The sequence below is a fragment of the Oncorhynchus tshawytscha genome, linkage group LG27, assembly GCF_018296145.1.
Source record: "Oncorhynchus tshawytscha isolate Ot180627B linkage group LG27, Otsh_v2.0, whole genome shotgun sequence".
Classification (NCBI taxonomy): Eukaryota; Metazoa; Chordata; class Actinopteri; order Salmoniformes; family Salmonidae; genus Oncorhynchus; species Oncorhynchus tshawytscha.
In genome coordinates, this window is record NC_056455.1 from 3591528 (window position 1) to 3609634 (window position 18107).

Consider the following 18107-nt stretch of genomic DNA (forward strand, 5'->3'; position numbering starts at 1 on the left):
ACCCCTATTACCAGCCTGTTCAACCTCGCTTTCATATCGTCTGAGATCCCCAAGGATTGGAAAGCTGCCGCGGTCATCCCCCTCTTCAAAGGGGGAGACACCCTGGACCCAAACTGTTACAGACCTGTATCCATCCTGCCCTGCCTATCTAAGGTCTTCGAAAGCCAAGTCAACAAACAGATCACTGACCATCTCGAATCCCACCGTACCTTCTCCGCTGTGCAATCTGGTTTCCGAGCCGGTCACGGGTGCACCTCAGCCACGCACAAGGTACCAAACGATATCATAACCGCCATCGATAAAAGACAGTACTGTGCAGCCGTCTTCATTGACCTGGCCAAGGCTTTCGACTCTGTCAATCACCATATTCTTATCGGCAGACTCAGTAGCCTCGGTTTTTCTAATGACTGCCTTGCCTGGTTCACCAACTACTTTGCAGACAGAGTTCAGTGTGTCAAATCGGAGGGCCTGTTGTCCGGTCCTCTGGCAGTCTATATGGCGGTGCCACAGGGTTCAATTCTCGGGCTGACTATTTTCTCTGTATATATCAATGTTGTTGCTCTTGCTGCGGGCGATTCCCTGATCCACCTCTACGCAGACGACACCATTCTGTATACTTCTGGCCCTTCCTTGGACACTGTGCTATCTAACCTCCAAACGAGCTTCAGCACCATACAACACTCCTTCCATGGCCTCCAACTCCTCTTAAACGCTAGTAAAACTAAATGCATGCTTTTCAACCGTTCGCTGCCTGCACCCGCACGCCCGACTAGCATCACCACCCTAGATTGTTCCGACTTAGAATATGTGGACATCTATAAGAACCCTAGGTGTCTGGCTAGACTGTAAACTCTCATTCCAGACTCATATCAAACATCTCCAATCTAAAATCAAATCTAGAGTCGGCTGTCTATTTCGCAACAAAGCTTCCTTCACTCACGCCGCCAAACTTACCCTAGTAAAACTGACTATCCTACCGATCCTCGACTTCGGCGATGTCATCTACAAAATAGCTTCCAATACTCTACTCAGCAAACTGGATGCAGTTTATCACAGTGCCATCCGTTTTGTTACCAAAGCACCTTATACCACCCACCGCTGCGACCTGTATGCTCTAGTCAGCTGGCCCTCACTACATATTCGTCGCCAGACCCACTGGCTCCAGGTCATCTACAAGTCCATGCTAGGTAAAGCTCCGCCTTATCTCAGTTCACTGGTCACGATGGCAACACCCACCCGTAGCACGCGCTCCAGCAGGTGTATCTCACTGATCATCCCTAAAGCCAACACCTCATTTGGCCGCCTTTCCTTCCAGTTCTCTGCTGCCTCTGACTTGAACGAATTGCAAAAATCATTGAAGTTGGAGACTTTTATCTCCCTCACCAAATTTAAACATCTCCTATCTGAGCAGCTAACCGATCGCTGCAGCTGTACATAGTCCATCGGTAAATAGCCCACCCAATTTACCTACCTCATCCCCATACTGTTTTTATTTATTTACTTTTCTTTTGCACACCAGTATTTCTACCTGCACATGACCATCTGACCATTTATCACTCCAGTGTTAATCTGCAAAATTGTAATTATCCGCCTATCTCCTCATGCCTTTTGCACACAATGTATATAGACTATTTTTTCCTTCTACTGTGTTATTGAATTGTTTATTGTTTACTCCATGTGTAACTCTGTGTTGTTGTCTGTTCACACTGCTATGCTTTATCTTGGCCAGGTCGCAGTTGTAAATGAGAACTTGTTCTCAACTGGCCTACCTGGTTAAATAAAGATGAAATAACAAAATACAAATAAAAACTGTACTCCAATTTAAATATTTCGAAGAGCAGCTCAGTCATTCACAGCAGAAGCTACCAGTCATACAGAGTCATACCTTTATATCTCAGTCCTCAAGGCAACAGGGCTTTTACCTAAACACTTTTCTTCCAGCTTTGGGAGGAGAAGGGAGTGGAAGGGAGCTTGAGCTTAATGTATAGTCTTATTTGTAGCTTGTATTTAACTAGGCATAAGTGGTTGTTTACGTCGACCAGATCGTTATGGAGCGTAATGGAGGTGATCTGGTTGGAGGGAATGAAAGGTAGCGTGAGGTAGTACTATATGCATAGTCTCCCAAGCATATACTGTACAGTAGCTCCAATCACTTGTTACACATACTGTACAGCGTGAGCTGAAAACACATTTTCTGTGAATTTTCTAACATTAAGCTATTCCAATGTTCATACCATTGATTGTAAAATGGGTCAATTAGATGACCTTATTATAACTCTTACTGTACATTGTCATTTTTCTCTGAAATACTTTTTAACCCCAAATTTGACCAGTGACCTTTTTGCCCTCCTTTCCGTTCCCTGAAAAAAACACCAACCTTCATTTGAATGAGTCGGAAAGCTGCAGTATATGAATCACTAACAGGACTATGAATCATGTAATAAACAAATTAGCTCCCTTTCCAAAACCAATGGCACAGATTGATTGAGATGGCCATTGGCAAGCAGGCAGCTGATAGCTAGCAGCATTGTGAACGGGCGAACACGCGAGTCCTCTAAAGCTGTTGAGGACCCCCTTGCTACTGGGGCAGACGGCTGCACACTGCCTGCTCTCCTCTCCCCACCATCTGTTTCCTCAGGGACATACACATGCAAATTAATAAGTCCACTCACACAGGGGAGCACGCTGTCGCCTCGGACACCCACTGCTTTGTGGTTTGGCTCATCCAGATCCAAGCATCGGGAAGGTTGGTGCTGAGCGTTTACAAAATCAAACCGTGTGGTATAGGGAAAATTAAAAACAGTATGGGACTCAATGGCATGGTTATTCAAAGACTGAGGACGGTGGCAAAGCAGTGCTATTTAAACAGTGTCACCTTGCAGACACAAAGGTCCGGTGTAGTTAATTAAAAGTAGTTCCAGTGACCTTTACTGATATTCAGAAAGTGTGCAATCCTTTAGGGCATAGCTTTTGCTTACAAATCTTTTTAACATCAAGTAGGTAAAAGGTTAGCTATATTACTCTTTCTTGGCATTCACTATATCTGACTACAGTGGTTATTTTGTTGGAGCTGTTTATGCCAGCAATTCACACATTTTTTGAGGTATGCAGTGACTGTTGAATTTGAACACTTTTAAGTCTTGGGTTTTATCACCGGTTGCATAAATAGTGGTAGACCAAACTTATATGACTAGGTTTTGTTGAGAAGGAATTACAAGCCATCTGCTGCCAGTGTTGCTAGCATCAGCATTCAATATCACCTTTATGGAAAGACAGAATGCAGAGGAGCAAAGAAAAATCTGGCCTCATCTTAGAGCAGGAGAGTACAAAAGCAAGTTCATTTTTTTACCAGGAAGGTCTGTGTATTGAGCTGGCTCGTGTTGTAAATGATAATTTGCCCTTTCCACCTGTAGAACATTTTAATCCTCTTACAGCATAGTGGGCTACTGACAAGATGAGTCAACCACTTCTGTGTGGTTACAAAACGTTCAATTTGATCTCACAATTTGTTCCGTATACCAGCACAGCAGGAGGGGGCTGAGTAACTGCTTTCTAGGGCATCTTCCTGTCCGCAAAGCTTATAGCTGACGATAAACTATAATCTTCTCATTCCAATCGCAAAGCTGCATTCCTTGAAATCCCAGCAACCCTTGAGTCTATTTTGGGTTTGCTCAGTTGGTAATGGTTGTTTAAGGAGGAATTGCTATTGTCGCTAGAGTGCTTATTTCATTAAAATCATGTCTAGCTGTTGGTTTACGTTCTGTGGTAAGTCTCCTCCTGCCCAGACTGGATGATTTGGGGTTATTTCCTCTTTAGTAGGCAGCCGAGTGAATGTTCCGCTCCTATGACTTTGCAGACTAAATCAGTGAGGAACAGATATGAGCTTTGACCCTGGAATACGTAGCTAGTTCACCCCTTTTAAGTTTCCTTTCCCTGGGCTAGGCTCCCTCTAGAAGAGAGGTCATGGGTTACGAGTCATGTTAAGGTTTCTTTTGTTTTAAAAGAACTTGGCAGAAGCAGAGGTCCTATAGCCTATGCTTTTCATGAGATTACCATGATCATGGACTTGAATTATTTATGTACTGTATCTGTTTATTCACTGCATGCGTTTGTAATAGAAAGAGGGAATTACTGTGAAATGTTTTTCATTCCAGTCCAGTGGCATATGTAGTAAGGATAATGAAGCCATGTCCTACAGACTTGACGACCCCAGTTTAAACGACCAATTGCAAACAAACACCGGGAGAGTACATGCGCTTTTTAAAAACGTATTTAACACACAACTGTACCGTTTTCATTCGCTATATACAGTACATATCTGTTCTGCTGTACTAAAACAACACCAGTCCCCATCCCATTCCACTGTGGCACATGAACTCTTAAACAAGAAAAAGCACTTTGTTACGGTAGGAAAAGGTCATTGTCACCAGAGCCCCAGAGGCAGGGGTTATAGAAATAGCCATATAGTCTATTTTCCCAGGTCAATCATGGCTGCTTGTCACTCAGTGATAATGCAGTTTCATGGTAGTGTTACCTGTACTGAGCAAGATCCACAGAAATGACCATGAATAAAATGCTTACTGGCCCAATGCTTTTTAGTTGTTGTATATTTGAACTCCAGTTGAAAATAAGGCCCTCGGGCCTTCTGTGGATGGGCCAAAGACAAAGTATAAAAAATTGCTCAAATGTGAAATCAAGTGCACGAAGAAACAAGGCAACAGTAAACATGTCGACCATAAATGAAACAGTCCCCCCCTCCCGGGCAATTAGTGACAATTATTACAACTTACAACAATGAAGACATTATGGGATACTTGTTTCTCATGAGGAGATGGATATAGAGTGGGGTCCGAAATTATTGAGACCCTTGATAAAGATGTTCAAATAGTATGGGATCTTTTCTGGTCATGGATTCTCATTTTGATGCCAAACACAACACTGGTGTGCGTGGCCAAAGAGCTCTAAGTTCAGGTCTATCATGTTTCAGGTAAGACCCAAATGCAGACAGTGTTGAAGTAACAATGTTTATTACAGCAACAGGGGCAGGCAAACGACAGATCAAGACAGGCAGAGGTCAGTAATCCAGAGTAGAGGCAAAGGTACAACATGGCAGACAGGCTCAGGTCAGGCAGAGGTCGGTTATCCAGAGTAGAGGCAAAGGTACAGGACGCCAAGCAGGCTCAGGGTCAGGTGCAGGCAGAGTGGTCAGGCAGGCGGGCTCAGACAGGCAAGGGTCAAAACCAGGAGGGAGAGAAAAAGAGAGACGGCGCTAAGACAAAAACACTGGATGACTTGACAAACAAGATCATCTGGCAACAGACAGAGAACACAGGTATAAGTACCCAGGGGATAATGGGGAAGATGGGGGACACCTGGAGGGGGGTGGAGACAAGCACAAGGACAGGTGAAACAGATCAGGGCGTGACAATATAATCTGGCTAAAGCACCAGTTCCCATTCAAGTGCCAATGCCGTTTAGCAAACTCAAGGCGTCTGCATTTGTTAGATGACATGAAAATAGAGCTCTTTGGCCATGCAAACCTGTGGTGGGTTTGGCGTCCAAATGAGAATGCATAAGCAGAAAATAACCCCATACCTACTGTAAAATATGGTGGTGGATCTTTGATGTTATGGGGCTATTTTGCTTCCACTGGTCCTGAGGCCCTTGTTAAGGTCAACGGCATCATAAACTTTACCCAGTACCAGGATATTTCATCCTTAAATCTTGTTGCCTCTGCCAGGAGGCTGAAACTTGGCCGAAAGTGGATCTTCCAGCAAGACAATAAACCCAAACACACAAAATCCACAAAGAAATTGTTAATTGGCCACAAAATCAACATTTTTCAATGGCCATCTCAGTCTCTGGACTTGAACCCTATTGAAAACCTGTGGTTTGAATTGAAGAGGGCAGTCCATAAGCGCAGACGAAGGATATAAAGGATCTGGAAATATTCTTTATGGAGGAATGGTCTCAGATCACTCCCAATGTGTTCTCCAACTCATAAAACATTTTAGAAAAAGGTTCTATGCTGTTATTCTCTCAAGGTAAGGTTTTGAAAGGTATTGAAAAATAGGGGTGTCAATGATTTGCAGAAAATCTAATGGGCAAAGCTTATAGGTCCTTATGGGAAGCATGTTTCTCATCAGGGGGTGCATATATGTACAACATTTCATGCATGTAGCTTGGGCCAATCAGTGTAATTTTGTAAACGCATCATTCACCAGTGGTGTCTGCGATATCGTCTGCGACGAATGTACGGAGACAGATCTGTAGTCGCCCCCCCCCCCTCCTATTTCCTCATGGGGACAACAACTGGTTCAGGCAAGTTATCTTGTCGAATTTACATCTTGCCTGCGTTGTCTGTTAGGGGGATGCTGCTCTGCCAGGAAAGAGAAAGTGATGCCTCAGGACAGAGTACTATCACCATGTCTCGTTATGCTGAGGCAGACGAATGAGCAATGAGGGATTCGATTCCGAGTAAAAAAAATACATCCCTATGTCTGCCCTACATCCCAGAGTTATTGTTTTGTACAGAACACAAGGTACTCGTTGGTTCATTTGTGAATGACAAAGCTAGCTCCCCCCAGTTAGAGCACAGCACAGAGAGAGAGACACAGGCACAGATAGCAGACAGGAGAGTGTGCTGTAGATTAAGCAGTGTTGTAGCCCAAGCTATAACAGACTCCCCCACCTGCAAGATCAAAATAGCCCTGCAAGAAACAGCTGCTAGGGTGAATTTAACATTTTTCACAAAGGGTAGTGGGGAAGACAGTTGGGCACAGAGCGAATTAAACTGTGAGTGTAACTGCTACCTCTGTATCTTAGAACTAAAACATTAAAGGTGGGGAGAGGTTAATGTTTTACACATACTGTACTGATTGTTAGCCTGCCCCACTAGAACTAGAGGGAAACTGCATGGAAACTGCATGGATGTGTTCGTTTTTTTTCTCAAACCCACTTTTACTAATCATGTCCATGTACAGTTTCCAGGTGCCGGAATCTCCACTTGCAGATTTCAAGTGTATCAGTAAAATCTCAGCTCTAGAGATACTCTCTGCGATACTCTCTTGTGTACCAGTGGCACAAATGTTTTCTATAATCACAGATCGTAGTCATCATCAGGAGTCATTATACAACAGAACGTAGTCATTCTTCTCTTCGTCATTCATATAAATATCAAAGTAAAATAGTAGTTGATCTAAACCAGCGCTGCACCGTTATAGGGTTAAGCAGAAGGAGAGTCTGGGGAGTCCAGAGAAATGAGACGAGGGCCCAGCCATTTCTACTGCTCACTGGGCTGGCGAGGCAGCCTGCTCCCTCTATTTGGCTCTGCATGGCATACTGCTCCTCCATTCTCCCTGTCCTGTTTTATTGGCTCAGAGAGCTTTCCCTGGCCTCCTTTAAGAGGGCAGGAGGAAATTGGTGACAGATTTGGCCGGCGGGAAGGCTGGCCTCTAAGAGTGGGAGGCGGCTGGGCACCGCCATCAAAAAGCATGTAATGTGTGTGTATGAAGCCTCCCCCTACCGTCCCCCTCCGCGGACCAGCTTTACTTGACAAAACATATGTGCCTTGTTCTTATCTATCAGGTTTCAGGGAGGTCAGACACACAACACAAGGCTCAAGCCTCCGATGTTTCAATAAACATTAACTATTGGACAAATACACAAACAACCTGTCCTTACACACTGGCACATACACAATACACATGCATGTCCTGCTAAAGTGTGTAGATGGGTGGATAAATGGATACAAGCCTGTGTGCTCCATCGTATGCTAGGACTATTCGGTCTGTCCCTGTTGCCTAATTAAAGAGATAGAGGCCAGGGAGGACATCCACAGAAGCACTTTGGATCCCTCACTGACATCTGTTTCCCTCAGACCCAACAAGAATATGAATATTTCTAAGAAACTGTAGCCAGTAGGAGAGTTAGGATCAGCGTTACCATGAGTGAGACCCTATGTAAAATTATCCTTATGAACCTGATAGTTGTTTTTACTACGGGTTGGTATGGTGGGATGAGTGTTGTCCTGGTGAGTTACGGCTTGCCTTCAATGTGTTCGTTTGGAGGCTTCTTCGAATGCAGGTACTGCTCAGCCAGGAAAGAGAAATACATGACCTCAGTGCTGAGTACTATCACCATGTGAGAGACCACATCCTGAGACCACCTTTGCTTACTTTCCACCATTGACCTCTTGCGTCTGATGACTACTCAAGCCATGAACTTTCTCTTGGACCTTCCATCTCATGAATGACGTGGTTGTTTTCCAAATGGGTTGTCTTTTTTGTGTTGCTTCTGTCACGCCTATTGTAAGAACTTGACCAAGGTGCAGAGTGACGAGCGTACATGTTCTCTATATTAGAAAAAAACGCCAAACAAAACCATAAACACTACAAAACAAACCGTGAAGCTTAAGGCTATGTGCCATAAACAAAGTCAACTTCCCACAAAGATAGGTGGGAAAAGGGCTACCTAAGTATGGTTCTCAATCGGAGACAACGATAGACAGGTGTCCCTGATTGAGAACCCTACCCGGCCAAAACATAGAAATACAATAGAATACCCACCCCAAATCACACCCTGACCAAACCAAATAGAGATATAAAAAGGATCTCTTAGGTCAGGGCGTGACAGCTTTAAAACACTTGGAGATGTTTTATGTAATGAATAGCACTATAAAAGTTGTTTCGTTTGTGAATGACAAAGCTAGTTCCACCCAGTTAAAGCACAGCACAGCAAGAGAGACAGAGACAAAGGCAGAGATGGGAGACAAGAGAGAATAGATTAAGAGTCTCTAGGAGAGTCTTGGCAGTGTTTTCGCCTGAAGTAAAACAGACTCCCGCATTTGCGAGATAGCCCTTGATCTCGCAAAAGTTGCTAGGATGTATTGCATTTTTTTGGGGCATGAGTTGGTGGGATTAGTGTGTTAGTGCATGTTTGTGCATGCTTGCGTATGTGTACAGCGTGTTCGAAAAGTTTTCAAACCCCTTTACTTTTTCCACATTTTGTTCCGTTACAGTCTCATTCTAAAATTGATTAAATGTTTTTTTCCCCCTCAATCTACACACAGTAACCCATAATCAAGGTAAGGTTTTGAAAGGTATTGAAAAACAGGGGTGTCAATGATTTGCAGAAAATCTAATGGGCGAAGCTTATAGGTCCTTATGGAAGCATGTTTCTCATGAGGGGGTGCATATATGTACAACATTTCATGCATGCAGCTTGGGCCAATCAGTGATATTTTGTAAACGCATCATTCACCAGTGGTGTCTTATTCTAAAATTGATTAAATGTTTTTTCCCCCTCAATCTACACACAGTAACCCATAATCAAGGTAAGGTTTTGAAAGGTATTGAAAAACAGGGGTGTCAATGATTTGCAGAAAATCTAATGGGTAAAACCAGGGTATTCAGGCCCTTTACTCAGTAATTTGTTGAAGCGTATTTGGTAGCCATTACAGCCTCAAGTCTTCTTGCATATGACGATACAAGCTTGGCCCACCTGTATTTAGGAGAATTTCTCCCATTCTTCTCTGCAGATCCTCTCAAGCTCTGTCAGGTTGGATGGGGAGCGTCACTGCACAGCTATTTTTAGGTCTCTCCAGAGATGTTCGATCGGGTTCAAGCCCGGGCCACTCAAGGACATTCAGAGACTTGTCCCGAAGCCACTCCTGCATTGTATTGGCTGTGTGCTTAGGGTCTTTGTCCTATTGGAAGGTGAACCTCAGCCTTAGTCTGAGGTCCTGAGCACTCTGGAGCAGGTTTTCATCAAGGATCTCTCTGTACTTTGCTCCGTTCATCATTCCCTCGATCCTGACTAGTCTCCCGGTCCCTGCTGCTGAAAAACATCCCCATAGCATGATGCTGCCACCACCATGCTTCACCGAAGGGACGGTGCCAGGTTTCCTCCTTAGCATTCAAGCCAAAAGGTTCAATCTTTGTTTCATGTTGGACCAGAGAATCTTGTTTTACATGGTCTGAGTCCTTTAGGTGCCATTTGGCAAACTCCAAGTGGGTGGTCATGTGCATTTTACTGAGGAGTGGCTTCCGTCTGGCCACTCTACCATAAAGGCCTGATTGGTGGAGTGCTGCAGAGATGGTTGTCCTTCTGGAAGGTTCTCACATCTCCACAGAGGAACTCTGGAGCTATGTCAGAGTGACCATCTCCCTGACCAAGTCCCTTCTCCCCCGATTGCTCAGTTTGGCCTGGCGGCCAACTCTAGTGAGAGTCTTGGTGGTTCCAAACGTATTCCATTTAACAATGATGGAGGCGACTGTGTTCTTGGGGACCTTCAATGCTGCATAAATGTTTTGGTACCCTTACACAGATCTGTGCATCGACACAATCCTGTCTCAGAGCTATAAGGATAATTATTTTGTGTTCATTGTTTGTTTTATTTATTAAAATACTCACTCCCTGAACTTGCTTCCCGACTCTCAGAGCACTCGTTACAGAATAACACCTCACCTAAGGGAAGCATCAGGGAGTGTTTTTAAAAAAAGTTTTGTGTCAGGGTAATGACGTCGGGTCTGGGAACTGCTTCAGGCTTTCATGCCTCAACCAGATCGTCAGGCTCCCCTGCCTCAGCCAGCTCGTCTGGCTTTCATGCCTTAGCCGGATCGCCAGGCTCTCCAGCCTCAGCCGGCTCGTCGGGCTTTCATGCCTCAGCCGGATCGCCAGGCTCCCCAGCCTCAGCCGGCTCGTCTGGCTTTCATGCCTCAGCCGGATCACCAGGGTCCCCTGCTTCCACCGGCTCGCCAGGTTCTCATGCCTCAGCCGGATCCCCAGGCCCCCCTGCCTCAACCAATCTGTCAGGTTCCCGTGCCACAGCTGACTCGACAGGTTCCCGTGCCTCAGCTGGCATGACAGGTTCTCGCACATCAGCAGGGGCGACCGGTCCGCTCCTGATCCCCGGGTTCGTCCCCTTTGTCGGCGTCCTGCGGCTGGAGCCGCGCGTCAGGGAGGGGGTACTGTCACGTATACTCCCTCTCCGGCCTCTAGGTCATCAGGCTGCTGATTATCCCGCACACCTGTTACCATCGTCAAGCGCACCTACGCCTCATGACACTCACCTGGACTCCATCGCCTCCTTGATTATCTTCCCTATATCTGTCACTCCCCTTGGTTCTTTCCTCAGGTGTTATTGACTCTGTTTTCATGTTGGTGCGTTGTTTGTATTTCGTGTTCATTGTTTGTTTTATTTATTAAAACACTCACTCGCTGAACTTGCTTCCCGGCTCTCAGCGCACTCGTTACAACTGTCAACTGTGGAACCGTATATAGACAGGTGTGTGCCTTTCCAAATCATGTCGAAACAGTTGAATTTACTACAGGTGGAATCCAATCCTTTTGTAGAAACATCTCAAGGATCACCAATGGAAACAGAATGCACATGAGCTCAATTCGAGTCTCATAGCAAAGAGTCTAAGGTATTTCTGTTTTATTTTTAATACATTTGCCCAAAATTCTAAACCTGTTTTCACTTTGTCATTATGGGGTATTGTGTGTAGATTGATGACGGAAAACGTTTAGGCTGTACCATAACACACTGTGGTAAAAGGTGTGTGACCTGAGGTGGCTACAGATTGTTTCATGTTTTCCCCATCTGACTCATCAAGGCGTAGGTTTGTAATCTGCCAGTGGTAATCTATCAAAGTCACAGATTAGATTGGGGGATTACAGAGGAGATAATCCCATCAGGATGATCCGGATGGATGAAGATTCACATTTGTCTCTGGGGGGGGTTTGGAGTTTGGTCTTTGTTTCTTTGTCTGTTAGTAGATCTTAGAGGGGAGAAAAACAGGGAGATAACGGGAAGAGGAACATGTTAAAAGAGACACAACTAGAAGGTGCGCTCTGTGATGAAGTCATGAGAACAGGTACAAAACAACATGTCCAGAAAGAAGACAGGGAGGAACTGTAGAGAAGGAGGACATAAGACATTTGAGAGACAGTTGCCCCAGAGGTGTTAACTGTACGGGAATGTGGTCGAATCTGAAACTCACATGGGTAACCACGATTTGTACCACAATAAAGCTTCAAAATCAAAAGACGAGTCTGTTATCAAGAACACACTGCAGGCAGGGCAGCTGTTTGCTCCCCGCCATCGTTTCTAATTGACTTGTAATTTGCTGCTCCCACGTCGTACAGAGCAGCAACTGCTGTGGAAGACTGGGATTACAATACTCAAGTATATTCAGTTTCACCCTTAATTTCACATCCATTGAAGGAACACAAAAGTCTTCTGTTAAATTGGGGTGTGTTAAGTAGACCATTTCAATGCTGTAAAGTAAAATATGTGATTTCAAGTACCAGTGACATATCATTTCCCTGTTTGATGTCAATGAAAATGACTAAATTACCAGCATGTGATATTTGATATCACAACCGTGATCGTCTTGTCCCCTGTGAAATGCCATCTGGTTTGGGTTATATGGGTCTTTTCCACAGATGATGGGAACTCATATAATCCAGTGTCAACTCAAACCTCTGCACTTTGACTCTGTCTATCTATTCAACACCAGACTGTTCTAACAGTGGATGATACATGCAGACATATTAAACCATTTTTATAGATGAAATTCAATTATTTTACTTTTATAGATCCGTTGCAAAGTCTGCTGTACATGATGACCTCATGAGTGAAGGCTGTAATGCATGAACTATTGACATATGTATAGACCACATCAAATATCATTTTATTTGTCACATGCGCCAAGTACAACAGGTGTAGACTTTACTGTGAAAAGCTTACATACGAGCCCTTTCCCAATCAAAGCAGATATCAAAAGTGAGAAACATTTCCTAAATAACAAAAAGGAAATATTAACACAATAAAATAATTATAACGAGTCTATATACAAGGAGTGCAGGTACCGAATCAGGGGTACGTGCAGAGGTACGAGGTAGTTTAGATATTTTAGGTTATATATACATGTAGCTAGGGGTAAAAGTGACTAGGCAATCGGGATATATAATAAACAGAGTAGCAGCAGCGTGTGTGTGTGTCTGTGTGTGTGTGTGCGTATGTGTGTGTGTGTGTGTGTGTGTATAGAGTCCAGTGAGTGTGCAGAGAGCCAGTGCAAAAAAAAGGGTCTCAATGCAAATAGTCTGGATAGCCATTTGATTAACTGTTCAGTAGTCTTATGGCTTGGGGGTAAAAAGCTATTCAGGAGCCTTTAGGTCCCAGACTTGGCACTCCGGTACCACTTCCCGTGTGGTAGCAGAGAGAACAGCTTATGACGTGGCTGGCTGGAGTCTTAGAACATTTTTAGGTCCTTCCTCGGACACTGCCTTGTACAGAGGACCTGGATGGCAAAGAGCTCGGCCCCATGATGTACCGGGCTGTACACACTAACCTCTGTGGCGCCTTATAGTCAAATGCCAAGCAATTGCCATAACACAATTTATAGATCATGCGTTTTGCACTGTTTTAAACAGTAGGCAATAGCAACACGAAGGTGCACGATATCTCTCATGAAGTTATTAGCTATCTTTTAACTTTGACAATGACGTACACTGCCAAGTATAGAATTGTGTGTCCATACTATTGTTTGCATATTACTGTAGTTTTTTTGTATGGTATTATCTGGCTTTTTTTGTCTCCTTTCTGCAGAAAAAGAGCAAGCTGCACTACCACATAGCGGTGATCATAAACTACATGGGACATTGTATCTCTCTGGCAGCCCTGCTGGTGGCCTTCATCCTCTTTATGAGGCTGAGGTGAGTAGCACTGTCCTCCTCCTGTCATTCCTCCATCATATCAACACATCACATAACAGAAACAGATAACAACACGACACCCACCTGTCACGTTCCTCCACCATGTCAACACATCATATAACAGATAACAACACGACACCCACCTGTCACGTTCCTCCACCATGTCAACACATCATATAACAGAAACAGATAACAACACGACACCCACCTGTCACGTTCCTCCACCATGTCAACACATCATATAACAGATAACAACACGACACCCACCTGTCACGTTCCTCCACCATGTCAACACATCATATAACAGAAACAGATAACAACACAACACCCACCTGTCACGTTCCTCCACCATAACAACACATCATATAACAGATAACAACACAACACCCACCTGTCACGTTCCCCCACCATGTCAACACATCATATGACAGATAACAACACGACACCAGCCTGTCACGTTCCTCCACCATGTCAACACATCATATAACAGATAACAACATGACACCCACCTGTCACGTTCCTCCACCATGTCAACACATCATATAACAGATAACAACACGACACCCACCTGTCACGTTCCTTCACCATGTCAACACATCATATAACAGAAACAGATAACAACACGACACCCACCACCCAACACGTTCCTTCACCATGTCAACACATCATATAACAGAAACAGATAACAACACGACACCCACCACCCAACACGTTCCTTCACCATGTCAACACATCATATAACAGAAACAGATAACAACACGACACCCACCTGTCAAGTTCCTTCACCATGTCAACACATCATATAACAGAAACAGATAACAACACGACACCCACCTGTCACGTTCCTTCACCATGTCAACACATCATATAACAGATAACAACACGACACCCACCTGTCACGTTCCTCCACCATGTCAACACATCATATAACAGAAACAGATAACAACACGACACCCACCTGTCACGTTCCTTCACCATGTCAACACATCATATAACAGATAACAACACGACACCCACCTGTCACGTTCCTCCACCATGTCAACACATCATATAACAGATAACAACACGACACCCACCTGTCACGTTCCTCCACCATGTCAACACATCATATAACAGATAACAACACGACACCCACCTGTCACGTTCCTTCACCATGTCAACACATTATATAACAGAAACAGATAACAACACAACACCCACCACCCAACACGTTCCTTCACCATGTCAACACATCATATAACAGATAACAACACGACACCCACCTGTCACGTTCCTTCACCATGTCAACACATCATATAACAGAAACAGATAACAACACGACACCCACCACCCAACACGTTCCTTCACCATGTCAACACATCATATAACAGATAACAACACGACACCCACCTGTCACGTTCCTCCACCATGTCAACACATCATATAACAGAACAGATAACAACACGACACCCACCTGTCACGTTCCTTCACCATGTCAACACATCATATAACAGAAACAGATAACAACACAACACCCACCTGTCACGTTCCTCCACCATGTCAACACATCATATAACAGATAACAACACGACACCCACCTGTCACGTTCCTCCACCATGTCAACACATCATATAACAGAAACAGATAACAACACGACACCCACCTGTTACGTTCCTTCACCATGTCAACACATCATATAACAGATAACAACACGACACCCACCTGTCACGTTCCTCCACCATGTCAACACATCATATAACAGAAACAGATAACAACACGACACCCACCTGTCACGTTCCTTCACCATGTCAACACATCATATAACAGATAACAACACGACACCCACCTGTCACGTTCCTTCACCATGTCAACACATCATATAACAGAAACAGATAACAACACGACACCCACCTGTCACGTTCCTCCACCATGTCAACACATCATATAACAGAAACAGATAACAACACGACACCCACCTGTCACGTTCCTTCACCATGTCAACACATCATATAACAGAAACAGATAACAACACGACACCCACCTGTCACGTTCCTCCACCATGTCAACACATCATATAACAGATAACAACACGACACCCACCTGTCACGTTCCTTCACCATGTCAACACATCATATAACAGATAACAACACGACACCCACCTGTCACGTTCCTTCACCATGTCAACACATCATATAACAGATAACAACACGACACCCACCTGTCACGTTCCTTCACCATGTCAACACATCATATAACAGATAACAACACGACACCCACCTGTCACGTTCCTTCACCATGTCAACACATCATATAACAGATAACAACACGACACCCACCTGTCACGTTCCTCCACCATGTCAACACATCATATAACAGAAACAGATAACAACACGACACCCACCTGTCACGTTCCTCCACCATGTCAACACATCATATAACAGAAACAGATAACAACACGACACCCACCTGTCACGTTCCTTCACCATGTCAACACATCATATAACAGATAACAACACGACACCCACCTGTCACGTTCCTCCACCATGTCAACACATCATATAACAGATAACAACACGACACCCACCTGTCATGTTCCTCCACCATGTCAACACATCATATAACAGATAACAACACGACACCCACCTGTCACGTTCCTTCACCATGTCAACACATCATATAACAGAAATAGATAACAACACGACACCCACCTGTCATGTTCCTCCACCATGTCAACACATTATATAACAGAAACAGATAACAACACGACACCCACCTGTCACGTTCCTTCACCATGTCAACACATCATATAACAGAAACAGATAACAACACGACACCCACCTGTCACGTTCCTTCACCATGTCAACACATCATATAACAGATAACAACACGACACCCACCTGTCACGTTCCTCCACCATGTCAACACATCATATAACAGATAACAACACGACACCCACCTGTCACGTTCCTCCACCATGTCAACACATCACATAACAGAAACAGATAACAACACGACACCCAACACGTTCCTTCACCATGTCAACACATCACATAACAGAAACAGATAACAACACGACACCCACCTGTCACGTTCCTCCACCATGTCAACACATCATATAACAGAAACAGATAACAACACGACACCCACCTGTTACGTTCCTTCACCATGTCAACACATCATATAACAGATAACAACACGACACCCACCTGTCACGTTCCTTCACCATGTCAACACATCATATAACAGATAACAACACGACACCCACCTGTCACGTTCCTTCACCATGTCAACACATCATATAACAGAAACAGATAACAACACGACACCCACCTGTCACGTTCCTCCACCATGTCAACACATCATATAACAGAAACAGATAACAACACGACACCCACCTGTCACGTTCCTCCACCATGTCAACACATCATATAACAGATAACAACACGACACCCACCTGTCACGTTCCTTCACCATGTCAACACATCATATAACAGATAACAACACAACACCCACCTGTCACGTTCCTCCACCATGTCAACACATCATATAACAGATAACAACACGACACCCACCTGTCACGTTCCTTCACCATGTCAACACATCATATAACAGAAACAGATAACAACACGACACCCACCTGTCACGTTCCTCCACCATGTCAACACATCATATAACAGAAACAGATAACAACACGACACCCACCTGTCACGTTCCTTCACCATGTCAACACATCATATAACAGATAACAACACGACACCCACCTGTCACGTTCCTCCACCATGTCAACACATCATATAACAGATAACAACACGACACCCACCTGTCACGTTCCTTCACCATGTCAACACATCATATAACAGAAACAGATAACAACACGACACCCACCTGTCACGTTCCTCCACCATGTCAACACATCATATAACAGAAACAGATAACAACACGACACCCACCTGTCACGTTCCTCCACCATGTCAACACATCATATAACAGATAACAACACGACACCCACCTGTCACGTTCCTTCACCATGTCAACACATCATATAACAGATAACAACACGACACCCGCCTGTCACGTTCCTTCACCATGTCAACACATCATATAACAGAAACAGATAACAACACGACACCCACCACCCAACACGTTCCTTCACCATGTCAACACATCCGATGTTCTGGTGTCACACCCACACAACCCCTTAGTCTCGGTTACGGCTAAGTGTTTCATACTAAATCCAATACAACATGAAACATTACAGTACAAAACCGAGAAGAAAATACCATAAATCCATAGTTCAGAACACTCTATAATAATCCTGCCAAGATTCATGTAACTTCATGGCTCAGTTGACAGGAGCCACATTCTTGTGCTCGATAATTGTCACTCACCAGGGGGGAATATGTCAT

General features: G+C 44.3%; 1 protein-coding gene across 1 annotated transcript in view; it reads left to right on the forward strand.

The window, feature by feature from the left end:
* Positions 1–18107, forward strand: part of LOC112225893 (corticotropin-releasing factor receptor 1-like) — a 162467-nt gene that overhangs the window by 101430 nt on the left and 42930 nt on the right. Inside the window, exon 6 of the mRNA XM_024390012.2 lies at positions 13616–13722. Within this exon, the coding sequence (XP_024245780.1) occupies positions 13616–13722 (107 nt within the window). The remainder of the gene's footprint in view (positions 1–13615; positions 13723–18107) is intronic.